This window comes from Telmatherina bonti (genome assembly GCF_933228915.1).
Source record: "Telmatherina bonti genome assembly, chromosome: 18".
NCBI lineage: Eukaryota > Metazoa > Chordata > Actinopteri > Atheriniformes > Telmatherinidae > Telmatherina > Telmatherina bonti.
The window spans coordinates 32,320,412-32,339,106 of record NC_136616.1 but is presented as its reverse complement, the minus strand read 5'-3'; the positions used below and the strand labels follow the sequence as shown (position 1 = coordinate 32,339,106).

General features: G+C 37.3%; 1 protein-coding gene across 4 annotated transcripts in view; it reads left to right on the top strand.

The window, feature by feature from the left end:
- Positions 1 to 12,779, top strand: part of ppm1ka (protein phosphatase, Mg2+/Mn2+ dependent 1Ka) — a 14,069-nt gene extending 1,290 nt beyond the window's left edge. For 2 of the 4 annotated variants that reach the window (XM_079258125.1, XM_079258127.1), the window contains 8 exons: positions 1,882 to 2,046; positions 2,327 to 2,503; positions 3,910 to 4,082; positions 4,170 to 4,270; positions 5,189 to 5,351; positions 6,750 to 6,894; positions 9,214 to 9,348; positions 10,904 to 12,779. In XM_079258125.1, coding sequence (XP_079114251.1) covers positions 1,936 to 2,046; positions 2,327 to 2,503; positions 3,910 to 4,082; positions 4,170 to 4,270; positions 5,189 to 5,351; positions 6,750 to 6,894; positions 9,214 to 9,348; positions 10,904 to 11,035 — 1,137 coding nt within the window. In that variant the 5' untranslated portion in view covers positions 1,882 to 1,935 and the 3' untranslated portion in view covers positions 11,036 to 12,779. The remainder of the gene's footprint in view (positions 1 to 1,881; positions 2,047 to 2,326; positions 2,504 to 3,909; positions 4,083 to 4,169; positions 4,271 to 5,188; positions 5,352 to 6,749; positions 6,895 to 9,213; positions 9,349 to 10,903) is intronic. The other 2 variants (XM_079258128.1, XM_079258126.1) reach the window with 1 other exon arrangement.
- The last annotated feature ends 5,916 nt before the right edge of the window (positions 12,780 to 18,695 follow it).

Genomic DNA, 18,695 nt, shown 5'->3' with positions numbered 1-18,695 from the left:
CAGCTGAAATCCTCCATCATCCTTCCAACTCTTCAGCTGATCTTTTATTTAATCTGAATAACAGAACCTGAAACACTGAATTATTCAAAACGTTTCTTTTCTGTGAGGTTTCTGCTCCTAATGTCTTATGATACCACCTGTGATTTTTTTACATAATTACATAATAATGTACTCAGTTAGGGTGACGTAAATTTAATAATTTAGCATTAATTATACAATTCCACTTTTTTTTTTTCACTTGCTCAGTGTTAAATTTAATTTTTCAGTGCTGATTTAACACTGCAACGTTACTTGTTATCGGGCTGCACGGTGGCGTAGTGGTTAGCACTGTAGCCTCACAGCTGTGTGGAGTTTGCATGTTCTACCCATGTATGTGTGGGTTCTTATTGGGTACTCTGACTTCCTCCCACCATCCAGAAACATGCATGTTAGGCTAATTGGTTACTCTGAATCGTCCCTAGGAGTATGTCTGACTGGTTGTTTGTCTGTATGTGTTGGTCCTGTGATGGACTGGTGACCTATCCAGGGTGTACCCTGTCCCTCGCCCAATGAATACTGAATTAGCTCCAGCTTCCCCGTGACCCTGAACTGGACTAAGCAGTTAAAACAATCATTATGTTATTTTTTACCACCACAGGAAATCCTATGTTTTTAACGTGTATGTTATGTGTTCACTGGGATGGACTGGCGAACTGTCCAGGTTGTATCCTGTCTTTCGCCCAAAGACTGCTGGGATACGCTCCAGCTTCCCTGCGACCCTTAATCAGACTAAGCGGTTAGGATAATGGTCGGTTATGTGTTCACACATCCCCATCAAATACTGATGCAATGAACTTCTGACAAAGCCTCAGTATGTGTTGGGAAAAATGAGTAATATGGACAGGAATAACCATTTGTATTGTTGCTTATGGCCATAAAAATTAAGTAGCCTCTGACTGAAGAGACTCTCTATGTGAAGGTGTCCATTATGTTGAGGAATTTGTCCAAAATTATTTAATCTGTAATCACATGTAGTGTTTCAGAATGGGCCCATTCTTCCTAATTTGGAAATATGAAACACCACATTACCATGGCAACTTCAGAAACGGCATGCCATAATGAAGTGTTAAAGTTAACCATGTTTTTCAAGTCAGCCCACAATCTTTTCCTAAACCTAACCAGGTAGTTTTTTTGTTTGTTTGTTTGTTTGTTTTTTATCCTTTTCCCCCTATCAAGTGGTTTTGTGCCTAAACCTAAATAGGTGATAGACTGAGTTGTCCAGCCTAAAACCAGATTGTACGGACTAAAAGCTCAAAGTATGAAAATAAAAAAATTATACTGAAAAGGAAAGAATGACTTAAAACCAGTCAGACCAATAAACCCAACTTCCTGTTTTGTGACATTTCCCTCACTATAATCTATAAGCTTTTTCATCACTAAACACCTCAAATTACATTCACTATCAGCATCTAATGGAATACATTGAAAATGTGCACATATATATATATATATATATATATATATATATATATATATATATATATATATATATATATATATATATATATCATTTTTTATTCTGTTTGTAATAAAAATGTAAATGATCTAAGCAGTTGGAAAGGTCAATAGCTTGTTTAACAATATTCCAGACAACATGTAGCGATATAAGTTGGATGACTTGTTGTCTTTATTTCTGCTCTTCAAATGAAGTTGAACTTCTTGATATCTCACTCCGTATTTCAGCTTTGCCATTCATGAGTTTAAAATGTTTCTTAAATTATTTATATTTCTGCAATAATAATCTTTCTTACTCGCGTAAGCCCATTTGCAAAAGAATAATTTTGATATTGGCCCCTTAGCTAAAGTATTAGCAGAAAAGTTTTACAGTTTGTTTTATTTCAGAGAGCTGCCACCTGATCAGGTGTTTCCTGCTCTTGTAAATCACGCTAGTCAGCCATGTCGCCTGCGGTGCTGCTCAATCTGCTGCGTTGTGGATGCTCCTCCATTGCCAGAAAAACCCTCCTCGCTGTACAATCTTCATCAGAAACCTCCACTCCAACAGGACAGGTGAATCTCGTCTCTACCTGCGTTTCTTGACTGGCAGCCTTATTTTTTTTAGTTTGAAGTTTATTTTATTGTTCCATCGGCAGTAAAGAAGAACATACATCTTCAAATTTCAAGGCAATACTGTTCAGTGAAGTTCAAAAACAGACACATTATGTATTACACAGCATCATTAATAAGTTAACTAAACCTAAGCCATAAACTTCCATAGGAAATCAGACAGTAAACAGCTAGTTGGCAGTAACATCCTGAACATTTCAACCTAATCTTTGTTTACGTGCAGGTGGGCGGAGCATTACTGGGGGTGGTGGGCATACGGCGGGCCAGCGGGTCCGCCAGATTCGACAGCGATGGCAGCGGCCGGCCAGTGACTTGGGACTCATTCGGTATTTGGGACAATCGGATAGAAGAACCAATACTGCTGCCTTCCAGCATCAGATATGGAAAACCAATTCCACAGGTGAGTCAGGAGTTTAATTAATACCTGGATAGATGAGCAAGAATGGAGGCAGGAATAGATGGTACATACCAAATTTGAACCCATTGTTCTGCACATCATGAGGCATAATCAGGCTAGAGAACACATTCAGTGAGTTCCATGTAATACAAACAGATGTAAACAGTAAATACATCATCAGTATCATCAGGGTACATCATTTAGAGAATGGATTTAAAACACAACTATAATGAAAAGTTGCTGCAAATAAAAGATTTTCAGAACAGATTTAAAATAAGTTAAGACCAGTCTTTAGGTTTTCCAGTAGTTTGTTCCAGATAAAGGAGCAGAAAACCAAAACGCTGAATCTCTTTGTTTAGTGGGAACTTTTGGGATTAAAAGCAAACTTCACCCCGGTATCTTAAATGTCTTGGAGGCTCATATGGTGTCAGAAGGTCAGATGTATGTTTCAGCCCAGAGCCAGTAACAGTCTGAACACCAGCAACAAATATTTCAGATAAATTCTTTGGTACACAGAAAGCCAATGTAGAAATGTGCACATATGTTCACTCTTTTTTGGTCTTAGTGAGAACAACTGCAGCAGCATTGTTGCAGTTGTCTCAGTTACTTTATTAGAGGCTTGTAAAAACATCATTACATTAGTCACGACTAATGAAGACTAACTAAGAAGTTTATATAAGCCATTACTCCCTTTATTCTATAGTTCTGGTGGTAAAATGTTTAATTGATTGTGGCTTTAATATGGCTGTTAAAATGTCTGAATTGACACTAAGATTTCTGGCTTGATTCATTGTTGTTGTTTTTTACAACATTGTTGCCTAAAGCTCACTAATCTTTGTTTCCAAAGACAATAATTTGACATTTATTTTTCTTTAAGTGTTGATGCAACTGAGGCTTTTTATGGGACCAGAGTCCCCTGGTGAGACTGTAACATAAAGCTGTGTGTCATCAGCATAATAATAATAATAATAATAATAATAATAATAATAATAACATATTTTATTTTTTCCACAATCCAAGCTAGTGGAAGCATGTACATAAAATGATAGGGGGCCCAATATGGAGGCTTGGTGAACCCCAAACCTAGTCTTTGTTTAAGTAGATTTATAGATACCGATTGACAATAAGTTCTTATGCTTCAAGAAGGAAGAAGGTTCCAAACCAATTTTTCCATTTGGAAACTGGTGATTGGTGTCAAAAGCAGCACGAAAGTATAGCTGAACCAAACCTAAGAACCAAACCCAAATTTCTGCCGCTATATTTATTTACATAGATGTTGTTAATCTTTTTTTAAATAAAAGGGTGTGTACAAAGATGAAGTGGAAGACAGGCTGAGTGTAAAGATAAATATGTCTGAAGATTGATTGTTATCATTTCAAACAATTAAAGGTTATTCTGTCCTATCTTAGGTCAGTTTGTCTCGCGTCGGCAGTGCATCTGTTTTGGGTCTGAGGAAACAGAATGAGGACCGTCTCCGAATCGCCTGTATCCATGACAACCTACTGTACTTTGCTGTTTTTGATGGTCATGGTGGCCCCCATGCTGCTGACTACTGCTACACATTCATGGAGAAATTTATCAGGTTGAATACTGATACTTTCATGCTAAAAGAAGCTCACTTTACAAACCCAATTTACAAATCTCTGATGGTTTGTTTGTTTGTGTTCAGAGAGGCTTTGGAGGAGGATGATGACTTGGAGAGAGTTTTAAAGAAAGCCTTTTTAGATGCTGACCAGGCTCTCCATACACATCTCAGCTACTTCAACAATGGTGAGATATTCTCACAAAACCATAAATAAACACAAAAGCTTCCACAGAGTTTGGACAGTCACTAAATTTTTTAACATAAAAATAAATAATAAAATAAATAAATAAATGAACAGACAATATCATTAAGCATAGCCATACCTAGATAAAAAGAATATTACCTGCTTGTATTGAGCCATCTGTGACTGGGTGTTCAGTGAAGGAGCAAAGCATTTTAAACAGGTGAGTAAAAAAAAAAAACACAAGATAAATTATTAAACTTGTGACCTAATTCTAAAACAAAATTATGTATAAATATTTAAAATACTTTTCTAAAAATGTTGGTAAGTTACCATTTGTTGTTGGGCCTTTAAAAGATACAGCCCAATTTAATCCAATTTATTGTAGTGAAATTAAAACAAATCAAATTCCTGAATTAGATTAGTCCAGTTGATGACATTTTTTACATATAAGCGGCTAAAGGCTAAATAAAACAACTGATCCATCCATGAGTTTCATGCAAGTCATGAAAGTCAACAAGAAATGGTTATAATAACATGTATCAATGTATTTTTAAAATGAATTAAAATTCAGAAAAAAATTGTTGTTCAGAAATTAAATGTTAACAGTTAATTTAATTTAATTTAATTTAAAGTTTCCACAGTTTAATTTAATCTTACATTAACTTCATTGGTATTGTACAAACTTGTGTTATCTGGAATTGGTGACGATGTATTTTAACTCATCTATCGTCTAACAAGAAAGACGGGATGCTTGGATTCACTGCTACACTGTAAAAAATTAACACAACAAAACACAAAAATATGAGTTTGTTGCTTTGATGTACAAGATAAACATCAAGCTGAAAAGTATACTGTTGAGTGTTTTGTCATTTAAACTATCACAGATTGATCAAGAATAAATACTTTCCCTCCTTCCCAGCCTTCCTGACAGCTGGAACCACAGCAACAGTTGCTATGTTACGTGATGGCGTGGAGCTGGTGGTCGGCAGTGTTGGTGACAGTCGGGCGATGCTGTGCAGGAAAGGACAAGCTATAAAGCTCACCAAAGATCACACACCTGACCGCAAAGATGAGAGGCAGCGGTATGTGTCCTCTTAGAACTATGACCATTATAATATTTTTACACTGTAAAAAGTCTCTTGTTGTTGTTTTTTTTTGTTTGTTTTTTTTGTTTCTTTTACAATTTTTCTTAAATTTTTAGATATTGAAAAATATCAAGATTACAGAAATAAATGTAAATCTAAAAATCTAATGTACAAATACATAAAAATCAGGTAACTGGAAATACATACAATTTACATTTACATTTCTTTAAACAGAGGATTTTGTGTTTGATTACTTTTACTTCCTTTTTAATAAAACATTGCTTCATTTGGGAAAAAAAAATCACATTTTTGAGATTTACAGTTATGTGAAATTTCTTTTTTGTAATTCAGTTTTTACAGTTGTGGGTATCAATTTAGAGAAATTTGATTATTTACAATAAAAAAACATACATGTGCATTGCTATAATACTATTTCAGTTCCACATTTCCACTACTCTGTGATGGACTGGCAACCTGTCCAGGGTCTACCCTGCCCCCCCCCCCCCCCCCCCCCCCCCCCCACACTCAATGAATACTAGAATAGGTTCCAGAGACCTTTAAGAGACCTGCAACTGAGAACTGAGAATCAAAAAACCATTAACAAGAACTTTCAATTGGATCCTCTAGTTCAGGGGAAGGCAAGTTCGGTCTGAAAGAGTCGCAATCCTGCAGCTTTTAGATGTTTTCTGCCCCAACACACCTGATTCAGATTAAATGGATCCAACAGCTTATGAAGTTTTGCTCAGTGACTTTATTTAAATCTAGTGAGTTGAAACAGGAAAACCTCTAGAAGGACTTCAACTCTTAAAGTCCAAACTTGCTTCCCCCTTCTATATAGAGAAGCAGCAGGATTCAGGTTTCCCGGCAGCAACGGATAAGGTTGTCAGATAAAAAAAGACTGCAGGAGTGGACGTAAGAGTTGTTCAGGGACACACCAGCAGCTGCTGACATAAGAGCAGAGCTACATGTTGACAGGGTTGGGATTCCCTTCAGCTGAAAACGGGTAGTGTTATGTAACAAGGGAGTGATAAGCTCTCCATGCAGTTGTATAAGCGGTGACCATTTCAGTAATCGTTGATTTCTAATACCTTGACGAAATGGTAAATGGACGTAGCACTTTTCCAACCACTACTTGTTACAGTCACCCATTGACACATACCTGAACAGACACCTTGGGGGGGGCAGTGTCCAAGGACACTGAGGCATGTGAAGCCTGGAATCGATCCAACAGCTTTCTAGTTGAAAGACGACAGCTCTTCCTTCTGACGAACCAAAAAGGTTGAGTTAATTTTATCCCAGCAGCCGTCAATCAACGGGCGTGGTCTAGTTTAAAATAGCTTTTACCTGAAACCTTTAACCTTTAGGGATTTGTCTTTTTTGTGCATTCGTGTTCAGGATACAGAGGTCTGGTGGTTTTATTACGTGGAACAGCGTTGGTCATGCAAATGTTAACGGACGTCTCGCAATGACACGCAGCATTGGGGACTTCCACCTGAAATCCAGCGGCATCATCGCAGAGCCAGAAACAAAACGACTCAACGTAAGCCTCAATCAAGTGACCTCTAGGCTTCAAGTAAAATCAGCTAAAAAGGAATTTTTGGGAAACTTTTTGAGAGGATCTTGGCTGCAGACTGGAGAGGCGGGGCTGGATGTCCAACCACACCCTCTCAACATTTTGATTGGTGGCCATTGCTGACCATAACCCTAACCCCAATCCTTAACACCCATTGCCCGTCTAACCACGCCCGTTTGACATCCAACTCCACCCAATATCCAGCCCCGCCCCATTCTCCAGGCTGCAGCCCAGGGGTAATTGAACTTTTTTTGGAGTATTAAAACAGCAGTGTTGGTACTTCAAAGTACTGTCCAGAACCACCCTACTGTGGCATGTAAATTTCCTCACTAGCTGTGTTTCCATTACACCTCGAATTGTGTAAACGTTAATGGAAACACCTACATTTTGAAAAAAAAAAAAAATTCTTAAAAATCACTAAAAAAAAAGTCTTTATGCTCTCATGAGGTGGTTTTTCCAATGTTTCGATACATACAGTGGCCCTGAAGTGTCACAGCAAAACAAAAGCCACAACACAACACAATTAGCCACAACACAACACAATTAGCCTCAACACAACACATTAAGCCACAACACAACACAATTAGCCACAACACAACACAATTAGCCTCAACACAACACAATTAGCCACAACACAATTAGCCACAACACAACACAATTAGCCACAACACAACACAATTAGCCACAACACAACACAATTAGCCACAACACAACACATTAAGCCACAACGGAAGTGATCTTTTTTTGTTTTTTTTTAATTTATTTATTTCTCGGGACCACCGCAGTGGAATAGACATCATCTGAAGTGAGCAACGACATACGGGAAGTCAGCTGTTTTCAGTCCTTACAGATGATAAACGGGAGATCGTTTTTACCACTGATGGTAAAAAAATAAAAATTAAAAAATGATTAAAATAATGTCAGTATGCATTATAATTATTGTTTCAACTGTGTAAATCAGGAGTTATTGTATGTTTGTGGTATGTGGCTATTTACATAGACCAAACCGACCGTCTCAGCCTGTTGCCTGATAAAGTCCAAGAAACGGATAACTGGTTGTGGAAAAGACAGGGATGCAAAAAAACAAAGCAAAAAACAAACCTTTGCTGATTTCAGGGTGACCAGAAATACTCTTTTACCCGGATATGTCTTATTTTTGATGGCTTAAATAAGAGTTTGACTGGAATGTAAAAATCTACCGGAATTTTGCGCTACGTAGCCTCATCCGATGCAGAGTAAAATACTGTAAGTGTTGATGACACTGCATACTGAAATTAGTGAGCATCGCTGGTCTAGACGGGTCAAAATAGATCAATAAATTGGAGACAGGAGCTTTAAATGCTGCAATGAAGACAGCGACAAACTATAGATAGCCTACTTTATTTTTAATAATTGTTTTATTGAATAGCAACACAGAAATAATAAAATGCAATACAGAGAAATAAGATATTTTCAGGGATTAGTGTACATATCACAGCTGAGACAATAATGATAGGTAATACATTAATAAATGTTTGAAATAATTTTATTCATTTTCATTTCTTTTTACCATCAGTGACTGTTTCAAACGATCTCCCGCTTATAATCTGTAAGGACTGAAAACAGCTGACTTCCAGTGATGTTATGTACGTCGTTGCTCACTTCAGATGATGTAAATTCCATTGCGGTGGTCCCGAGAAATAAATAATAATGAAAAAAATAAATAATTTTTTAAAAAATCACTTCCGTTGTGGCTTAATGTGTTCTGTTGTGGCTTTTGTTTTGCTGTGACACTTCAGGGCCACCATAGATACAGATCTATGTTGCAAAAGTCTAATGGAAACACTTTTTTTTTTTGGCATTTACGTGTCCCCAGACTTGAGGGGTCATGACCAGTTCATTTCCGGTATAGATAGTGCGGTGTGGAACAAACAACAGGGAATTTTAGAGTTTTAGAAATGAAAATGAGGGAGAAAAGCTTTGAAAAGCTGTAGCAAATTATCTGCAGCAAGTAAAAGAAACCTCCATAATAAAGCTACATGGCTACCTTGCATAAGTCACCGATCTTAACCGGACAAGATTTTTTGAGTCTTGAGGCTTATACGCTAAACATTGTTCAATGGAAACAACTGCGAATTGAATTGTTGTTTGTCAAAACTCACAAATATTGCTTTTACTTTGCAAATAAAAAGTAAAAAGGGATACAACTATGGGAATAAAAGAAAGTATTACCTTACTTTACCTTTACAAATCCGGCTCTCATACTGTAAAATTACTTATTAAGGTCTTCCATGTCTGTTTCTGCAGGTCAAACATGCTGATGACTCCTTTCTGGCTTTGACCACAGATGGCATCAACTTCCTGCTGAGTGACCAGGAAATCTGTGATGTCATCAACAAGTGCCATGACCCCACTGAAGCTGCTGATGTCATCGCTCAGCAGGTATAAAAACTCAGATTTCTTTTTTCATTTTTATCAAGCAACTTATAAAACAGAATATAAGGGAAACAACAAAAGCTGAAAAGAAACTTAACAATATAAATAAATATATTAAAGGTGCATCAACACATCAAATTGGAGTGTGTTTTTCATTAATACCACGAGAAGATCCAAGGTCGTTAAATAAAACATGTATTAGACAGTCTCAGATGTGTAAAACAGTAACATGTTGACCAAGGTGCAGATGAAACATTGAACTGGCATCGTTTTAATATTTAGCCTATTGATCTGTGAGCTCATTTTTTCCCCAGCATATAAAGTTTCTTGAATATGACATATAGTTGAGAAGAATGTTTACTTAATGATCTTTGAGGACCCCAAGTGTTAAGATTAGCTAAAATGGGAAGGGAGTACAAATAAAGTTTTGTAAACTGTTCTTTCAGTGAGTCCGCAGGCCCAAAAAAAGGAGACAAAGCACAGCTTTTTTTTATTATACATTCAGAGAAAAAAAGCTTAGAAACCATGCAGTTAGAGGACGGTGTCATCAGCAAAGAAACATTCCCTGAAATACGGAGTGAGAACAGTAAAGCTTGAAATTCAGTGGAACTAACCTTGATCCATGAAGAACCCCTAAATGAGACACAGAATCTAATTATTCTTTCTGTGAAATTAAATTCAGTTCCAAAGGGGAAATTTCTTTTTAAGTTTCAAAAACATATTTGCATTTTGGAATTGTTCAAGGTAAAAAAAGATAAACACACGTAAATCTGTGGATAATTTCAAGAAGTTCTGGGAAAGAAGTGTGTGTGTGGAGGAGGCAGGGATCTACAAGTGGTTTGTTGGGAAACTTACCTTTGTGAATACTAGCCAAAAGAACTGTAATGTTATAAAGTCTGTCGTTTACTTTAATGATTGATCATTTAAGCAAAATGTCAATATGTAAATAATCGTGTATTTATTTGTCTTTTAAATGTTTTTATTCTGTTGTTATTTTGGCTGATTTTGTACAGCACTTTGTTTCAGCTCTGGTTGTTTTTAAGGGCTTTATAAATACAGTTGAGTTAAGTGTGGACAAACATGGAAGCCGATAAATGTAAAATTGTGACTTTTTTCACTTCTGGTAGCTGTAAAAACTACGGAAAATGTAAAGAAATATTTTTTGTTTGTTTGTTTGTTTGTTTGTTTTTAGATTTTTTAGATTGCTGTTCTGTATGCTGAGATGCTGGACAGGACAGGTTAAAAAAAAAAAGAAAAAGAAATGCTTTTAAAAATGTGTATTTTTTGTGGTACATGTCGAACCAATAAAAGTAAAGTAATGGTCAATGTTTTTGAATGCAAATATTTTAAGTATTCACTACAGTTCAGATAATGTGTACTTAGATAATTATTTAGCATTTAATGGATTGATAATTAGAAAGCGGTGTAGCTCAGTTGCTTCAGATCATTAAATTAAATGCAAAATATATATGTTTCTTTCAATTTGATCTCGTCAGTAATTATTAGTGAATCGTTATTAATTACCATAATTTTATTAAAAGAGATTAAATGTGTGTTTCAGGCACTGCAGTATGGTTCAGAAGACAACTCCACCATTGTCATTGTCCCACTTGGATCCTGGGGGAAACACAAAAGCTCCACCACCATCTATAGCATGAGTAGGAACTTCACTTCGAGTGGGAGATGGGCATAGACAAAAAAAAAACAGACAAAAAAAACCTCACAAAGATCAACTTGACTTTTCCTCAAAGTACAAAAGAAAAAAACATTTCAAATTACAAATCACCAAAACCTCCCAAAGAAATACTTCAGTATCATCACATTAGTTCATTGTGGACTCATCGCCAATGTAAATATAGTTTATAAATATAGTGTATGATAATATATGTTGTACATACAGAGAAAATTGCTGCAGTGTTTGTCCAGTATGTCATATATGTAAAATCATGTGCTTCACTTTTAGACTAAATATGTTCATATTCTACTTGTTTCATCTTTATAGTAGTGATAGAAGTTGTGTTTTTACTGCCCTAAAATAAATTTAAATCACAAAAATGTCAACTAGTAAAGATGTAGTAAGTCCAGATTGGATTGGAGTTTAGACACAGACATGTTAGTGGAAACTAGTTATAGAGACCAAAGACGACCCTAAAAGCAGAGATTTATTCAGTCCAGTGAGCGACTATAATCTGTACACTCCAAAGTGGTTGGCTTTTCAGAAGAGAGGAGATTCACCAAGGTCCACTGGTCTGATGACCCCAAAACTGAACTTTTTGACCATCAATAAAAAAAACACTAACCAATGATAACAAGAGCACCATTCCCATAAGGAAGCACGGCGGTGGCAGCATCATTCGATGGTAATATGGAAGTTCACTGTCAAGCAGAACAGCGACTCTTGTCATAATGCGAAAGTAGGACTGAAGTGATTTAAGGATAAACCATAGACCGTATATGAAAGATGGACGGAGCCTCTGGCGGTTAAAAGTGAAGCCTATGTGGAAGTGTATAAAACTGCAATTCCTCCTTCATCCACTAGGGGCTGCAAAACAGAGCAAATCCCCATAGACTCCCATGTTAAAAAGACCAACTTCATGGCAGAAATAAACATGTTTACAGCCTGGTTCAAAAATCCATTTTCGGTTTAATAGGTCATGACAACTGTGGGGGGAGTGAATTTTTTTCTAACTCGCCCGTTTAAAAGTAATTTAATCTCGGCATATTAAAGGCCATGTTCTTTTGATTGACAGGTACCTGATCTCCCGCTTCAAATAAGAAGAACGTAGAACAACCGCGGTTTTTGGCCGGTTAACAGCGTGACTTAGCTTTAGCCCGCTTACCTTCGTTAGCTCCTGTTATCTCCGGGTTAGCTCGATTAGCTCTTAGCTACAGGCAGCTCAGAGTTCACTCGATGTCAATCATCCACCAGTCCCCGTCTCAGCTCCACCTCTCTGCCCATATTTGTATTTTCTGGGCAAGACCACACGCATGCCCCTGCCAAGATAGTGATGGTAGGAACCGCCCACTGAGCTTCAATTCAGCTCTTCAGAAACCTATGGGTGACGTCACGGAGGCTACATCCATCTTTTTATATACAGTCTACAGGATAAACTTTAAATGTACTGGGTGACCTTGTCAAAGCAGAGACCTCAATCCAACCTTTAGGTTGCTGCGGACCTGAAATCAATCTAGAGCTGGAGCAATTTTACCTTCAAGCATGAGCCGAAATTCCTGTGGCCAGATGTGCCAACCTAATAGAAACATACCCTGAAAGACAAAAATAATAACATCAAAAGGTGTCTACAAAGTACCAACTTTGGAGATGGTGATGTATGTAACCACTGTTGAATCGGTCCTTTACCACCTCTGGACTTGTAACTCCTGGGCTCTGACTTTTGACCCCTGAGAAGAATAAATACTGACATGTTAAAACAAAACTCTGTGTTGTTTCTTTATATACTTTGAACATTTTTATACAGACTGTAATGGACTGGCGACGTGTCCAGGGTGTACCTGTCTTGTTTGGATGGTTTCCCCAGTTTCCCCATGGTCCTTAACTGGATGAAGCCAGAGATGTATAAAGTAGAAGTAAAAATAAAGTAGAATTCCTGCCATATTTTTGGATCTATCGATGCATTTAGAACAGGTGTTTTCACTAACGGGCTCATCTACCTGCAGTGGAGCTAAGCTAATTAAATTCACCTGGTTTAGTGACTGGTTGGAAAGAGCTGCCGAACAAGACTTCTACTTTCTACTTCTACTTTCTTCACCTTTGGACGAAGCGGATAAGAATGTGAATGGATGGCAGAATACAATTTTAGTTCCAGGTTCTGCATTGATAACAGAGCTTTGCTGCTGCATAGCAGTTCATTTTTTTCCGTCAGTTTACCAGTGATCAATCATGACGTCTTGGTGAAGCTACTGTTGAATCACATTCCCTGTGAGCAAGTGCAGCGATTAAGCAGGACGGTCTTGCAAACAGAACCAATGAACTTTTAAAGTAAAACTAAAAACTCTGGGATTTTTTAATCATTAGGAAAGTTCAACTTCTGCGTGTGTAATCTCAATAGTAATGTTCTGTTCTGGGCTTTTTCTTCAGCTTCTCTGATCTATACTGTTTCGTTTCATGCAAAAGCTCCACCTTAGTAGTAACATAGATAATATAGACCTGAAACCATCACATCCAGGCTTAACTTTGTATAATTATTTGCACAGATAGTTGTTTTCATAAAGTTTGTCATCCTGGTTGTCTGACAGCTGATCTTCCAGTCACGCTGCTGAGATCTCGAGTCCTGCTTGCGTGGAATGAAGCGTTCAGATGTCTGAGGATAAAAATAGAAACTACTGAGATTCATCAAACTAATTCATGTGACCACATGATGATGTTTAAGAAGCAGCAACACACAAACACTCAGAGTACAGTGTAAAGTAAGCCACTGCAACACACACTATAACCGGATCCAGAAAACCTTGTGATGGACTGAACTCCAGAAAATGCAGCTGTGCAAGTTGCTCTGAGTGTGTGTTTGGAGGCAGGAGGCTATTTTTGTGGGACCAGTTTGAGAGACCTTTTGAGGAAAATGGTGAAGACGTTATGGACTGTCTTTACTTCCAAAAACATCTTTAAAGGCTTGCTTGAGGGTTGTAGAAACTATTTTAACTTAAACAAAGCATATATATATATATATATATATATATATATATATATATATATATATATATATATATATATATATAAATATATATAAATATATATATATATATAAATATATATATAAAAAATATATATATATGCTTGTGTGTGTGTATATATATATATTTCTAGAATATATATACATTTCTCGCATATATATATACTGCATGTATATATATATATATATATATATATATATATATACACGTATATACTGCATGTATGTGTGTATGTATGTATGTATATACTGCATGTGTATATATATATATATATATATATATATATATATATATATATTCTAGAGATGCACAATAAACAGCTACATGTAATTCTGGAAAGTGCATGTTTATTGATGGCTCAATGTTATTTAATGACCCCACATTTGTAATCAGTACTTTTTTGAACCAAGATGTATACATTCAAGTTTTGTTTTAAAAAAAAATTATATGTATGTTCACACATATATATATATATGTATATATATATATATATATATATATATATATATATATATACATGTATATATATATATATATATATATATATATATATATTAGTTTAAATATCTTATAAATGTGCAAAGCTCTTTTTCTCCCTCTACTGGCCAGTAGGTACAGGAAGCTAAATACCTTTAACACTCATTTTGTGGGAACAGAAAACAGACCTCCATCTGTGGATTGTTGTATTTTATTGCACAGACTTTATCAATGCTGCTTTGTTTAATTCCATTTTGAAGTCATGGAAATACAAATGGTTTCAAAGAGGCCAAATGGCTCAAATGGAGAGAAAAGTATCACTATGGCTAAATAGGTCAATATTTTGAGATCATTTCACCCACAAAAAATTTTTCACAAAACTAATTTTTAAATGTTTAGTTTGATATAAATGAATGTTTTTTAAACAAAAATGTGCTAAAATATCAGGGAAGATGGTGCATTTTGTTTAAAAAATAGATCCTAAATGAGGGCTGTGTGTCTGCACTTTTATTTTGATCCAGCACAACTTCTTTCAGCAATTCGTGGTTAAAAGTTGCACAAAAATAAGCATCAGAGTTTATAATTACCTGCAGTTATTTTACCAGCAAATATTTTTTTTTTTTTTTTTTTTTTAACGGAGTAGCTGCTTGCAAAATACTAAGACTGAGAAAACAGGATTCACTAGCTAACATTTCCTGACTGAAGAGGTCTCGGAGAAGAGATCATGGGTATACCCTACCTTTTTCCTGCAACCCTGAATTGGACTGAGCAGTTTGGAAAATGAACGAATGAATGACTTTTTGTAGGGGTGGAAAAATCAAATTTAATTTTTTTTTTTAACAGAATTATTTTGCTTTACTAATTTAAAATAAAGTTTTTGAGAAAAAAATTGTTGTTTTTTTTTCAGATAAATAAAAAGAATCCATTATCAATTTTTGTCATTTTTACTGTTTTTATTAATCCTTTTACTTGTCTTCCTGGGCATTATAGCAGCTGAATAATGGTCTGGCTACTGTGTTGTTTTTTCCTATTTGAAATCAAGAAAAATGACAAGCAAAAAAAAAAAGTTTTATACATTTAATTTGTTTTTAATCTACAAAAATTAGCAATATTAAAGAATTGTGAGAATCGCAATTTAAATCGAATTGGCACCCCAAAAAAATCATTCATTCATTCATCTAACCAGTGTTTTCCTCTTCTCTCCTTCCTGCTTTGACTGCACTTCAGTTGCGTTTCACTCAGTCAGAAATACATAGTTAGGTTTTTATTATTTTTATTGTTAGTTTTTCAGTTGTAAAAGCAAACCCAGGCAGGTTTATAAACGTAACTGCAGCTCAGGCTGCGTGATTTCCATCGCTTGGCGTGAAGATGCGTTCACGTACCGCTCCTGTTTCATAAAGCTGCGGCTGCAGAAACCGCGTGGAAACTGCTGGATGGGGTCTGAGAACATCAGATTGAATTAGATGAAGCAGGATGTGAGTGTTTGTGACTTCCTGTCCAGACTGGAGCTGATGGGAACTGTCCGGGTCTCCGTCTCCACCCGCCGGACCAGAAGCTGCTGCAGCCCCGCAGATCTGCTCCGCCATCCAGGCTCCTCTTCCTCATTCATCTTCACCCTGCTGCACAGCTTACAAAACCGCCCCACGTGCAGGTTTCAGAGAGATTTTTATCAGGGTATCTTGGACCGGTGTTTCTGAATGTTTCTGTAAGTCAGTCAGACTGCAGCAGAGCTGATTGAATTGTCTGCAGGCAGGCAGGACTCCTCCAGGCTCAGATGGTAAGACGTGGTTTCATTCTCTTGTTTCCTATTTATGAGGCAGATTGGAAGGCTGCAAATTGCGATTTTACTGTTAGTTATTTAGGAAAGCCAATCACGGAAATTTCAGAGATGTGTGAAGAACTAAAAAGTTCAATAAAAACAGAGAATTTTGTAATATTCACAAACTTGCTGCTGAATCAGGTTCATCTGCTTGTTAACGCGGATATCTAATCAGTCAATCACGTGGCAGCAAATCCACACACATTTAGTCATGTAGACATGATGAAGACGACTTGCTGAAGTTTGAACTGAGCATCAGGATGAGGAAGAAATGATTTAAGTGACTGTGAACGTGGCATGTTGTTGCTCTGAGTGTTTACTGGGATTTTCTCACAGAATCATCTCCAGTGTTTACAGAGAAGGTCTGAAGAAGAGTAGATATCCAGCGAGCTGCAGTTATCTGGAACAGAATGTCTTGTTGATGAGAGGAGACTGGACAGACTGGTTGGGGATGATAGAAAACCAGCAAGAAGTCCAGTCAGCACTGGTTCCAACCAGGACATGCAGAACATCATGTCTGAACACACAACCCGTCCAGCCTGGAAGCAGATGGTCTCCAGCAGCAGAAGACCACAGCAGGTTCCCTCCTGTCAGTAAGAACAGGAAACTGAGGCTACAATTCACACAGACTCACCAGAACTGGACAATAGAAGATGGAGAAACTGGTCTGATGAGTCTCCAGTTCAGCTCCACATTCACATGGTAGGATCAGAATCTGCTGGAAACATCATGACAACATGGATCCATCCTGCCGTCAGGATCAACACTTCAGGCTGCTGCTGGTCCACGTTGGGCTCCTCATGGTTTAACCAGCACAGCCTACCTGAGTCCTGCTGCTGACCATGTCCATCCCTTTCTGAGCACAGTGTAGCATCTTCTGATGGAAACTTCCAGCAGGATGATGCACCATGTCACAAAGCTCACATCATCTCCACCATGACGATGAGTTCACTGTCCTCCAACGGCTCCACAGTCACCAGATCCACATCCAGCAGAGCAGCTTTGGGAAATTCTCATCATGATGTGAAGCTACTGTGTGATGCTTCACGTCAATATGGAGGAAAATCTCTGAGGGATGTTTCCAACACCTTGTATCTTCTATGACATCAAGAATTAAGGCAGTTTTGATTGACAAAAGAAGTCCAACCCAGTACTACCACTTTGCTCTTTATTCAGACTCTAGGTCCATTAAAAACAACAACAACAAAAGACATACAAACACATTTTAAAAAGGCATTGGTACCAGTGTTTCCACATGGCAGACTGGGTGAACGTCCTTAAAACCCCGCTACGGGATCCATCAAGTCAACATAGAGATTTAAACATCGATCGTCTCAAAACAGCTTGAAATGTGAGAAGCTGTGCATTACATAAAGGTTTACGAGCACTATGCCATCTTGGTTTCCCAGAGAATATGCAGACAATCATCACATACAGCCTGGAGTTTACAGAGAGTCGCCTTTTTAAAGTAACTCCATGAAGGTGGAGTATAAAAAGGAGAACAAAAGGCCCTAAAAAAGACCCATTTTAACCATCTCTGAACACCAGGAACATCTTCTGGACAGCAAATTGTCCTGCATGTATAAAATACTATGCTGTCTATTAATCCGTCGTGCCTTCTGTGATGATTTGAACCAAATATTTGGTTTTAGGACAGACAGGAAACACTTTGTCCTGACAGATAAATTAATGGAGATGTGACGTCTGTATCCCCGTTTACTCTGCAGATCGTAACAGAACTCTGTTAGTATTATAGTTCACATCAAAGTTTACACCAGAATGAGAAGCTATACGAGAAAATGGACCGGAAAGTGTGTCTGCAAGGCGCCTTAATGCACGGGGTTACCTGGGCTGAAGCCCAGGGGCCCAACAGCACATAAAGGCACTCATGTGTACATGTAAGGAAAAAAGCTCGTAACTGGACTTGGCGCTTCCCAAAGTCCTTTGTCCTTGAACATAAACGTCATCCGAGTGTCTCTGACAGTAAAAAATCAGAAGTTATGTAAAGATCTGGAAAGTAAAACCATGTTCCCGTCGTCAAAATGAGAAGTTTTTATAAAAACAAGAAGCTTTTCGAGGATTCCTCCTGAACTCTGAAAGTAAAATCAGTTTCTGCCTGATGAGGCGTTTAGCTGCTAAAACATCTTCCTGTATTTAGCTGACGATGAGGCATTTTAATGCAGAACTGCAGTCGCTGACAATGCTGCCCTTCTCCCTACATATCTTATCATGCCTCAGTCATAAAACCTGGCTTACCAAACACACACACACACACACACACACACACACACACACACACACACACACACACACACACACACACATATACAGTCACTGTACACTAAACAAACAGTTCTCGCTCTCT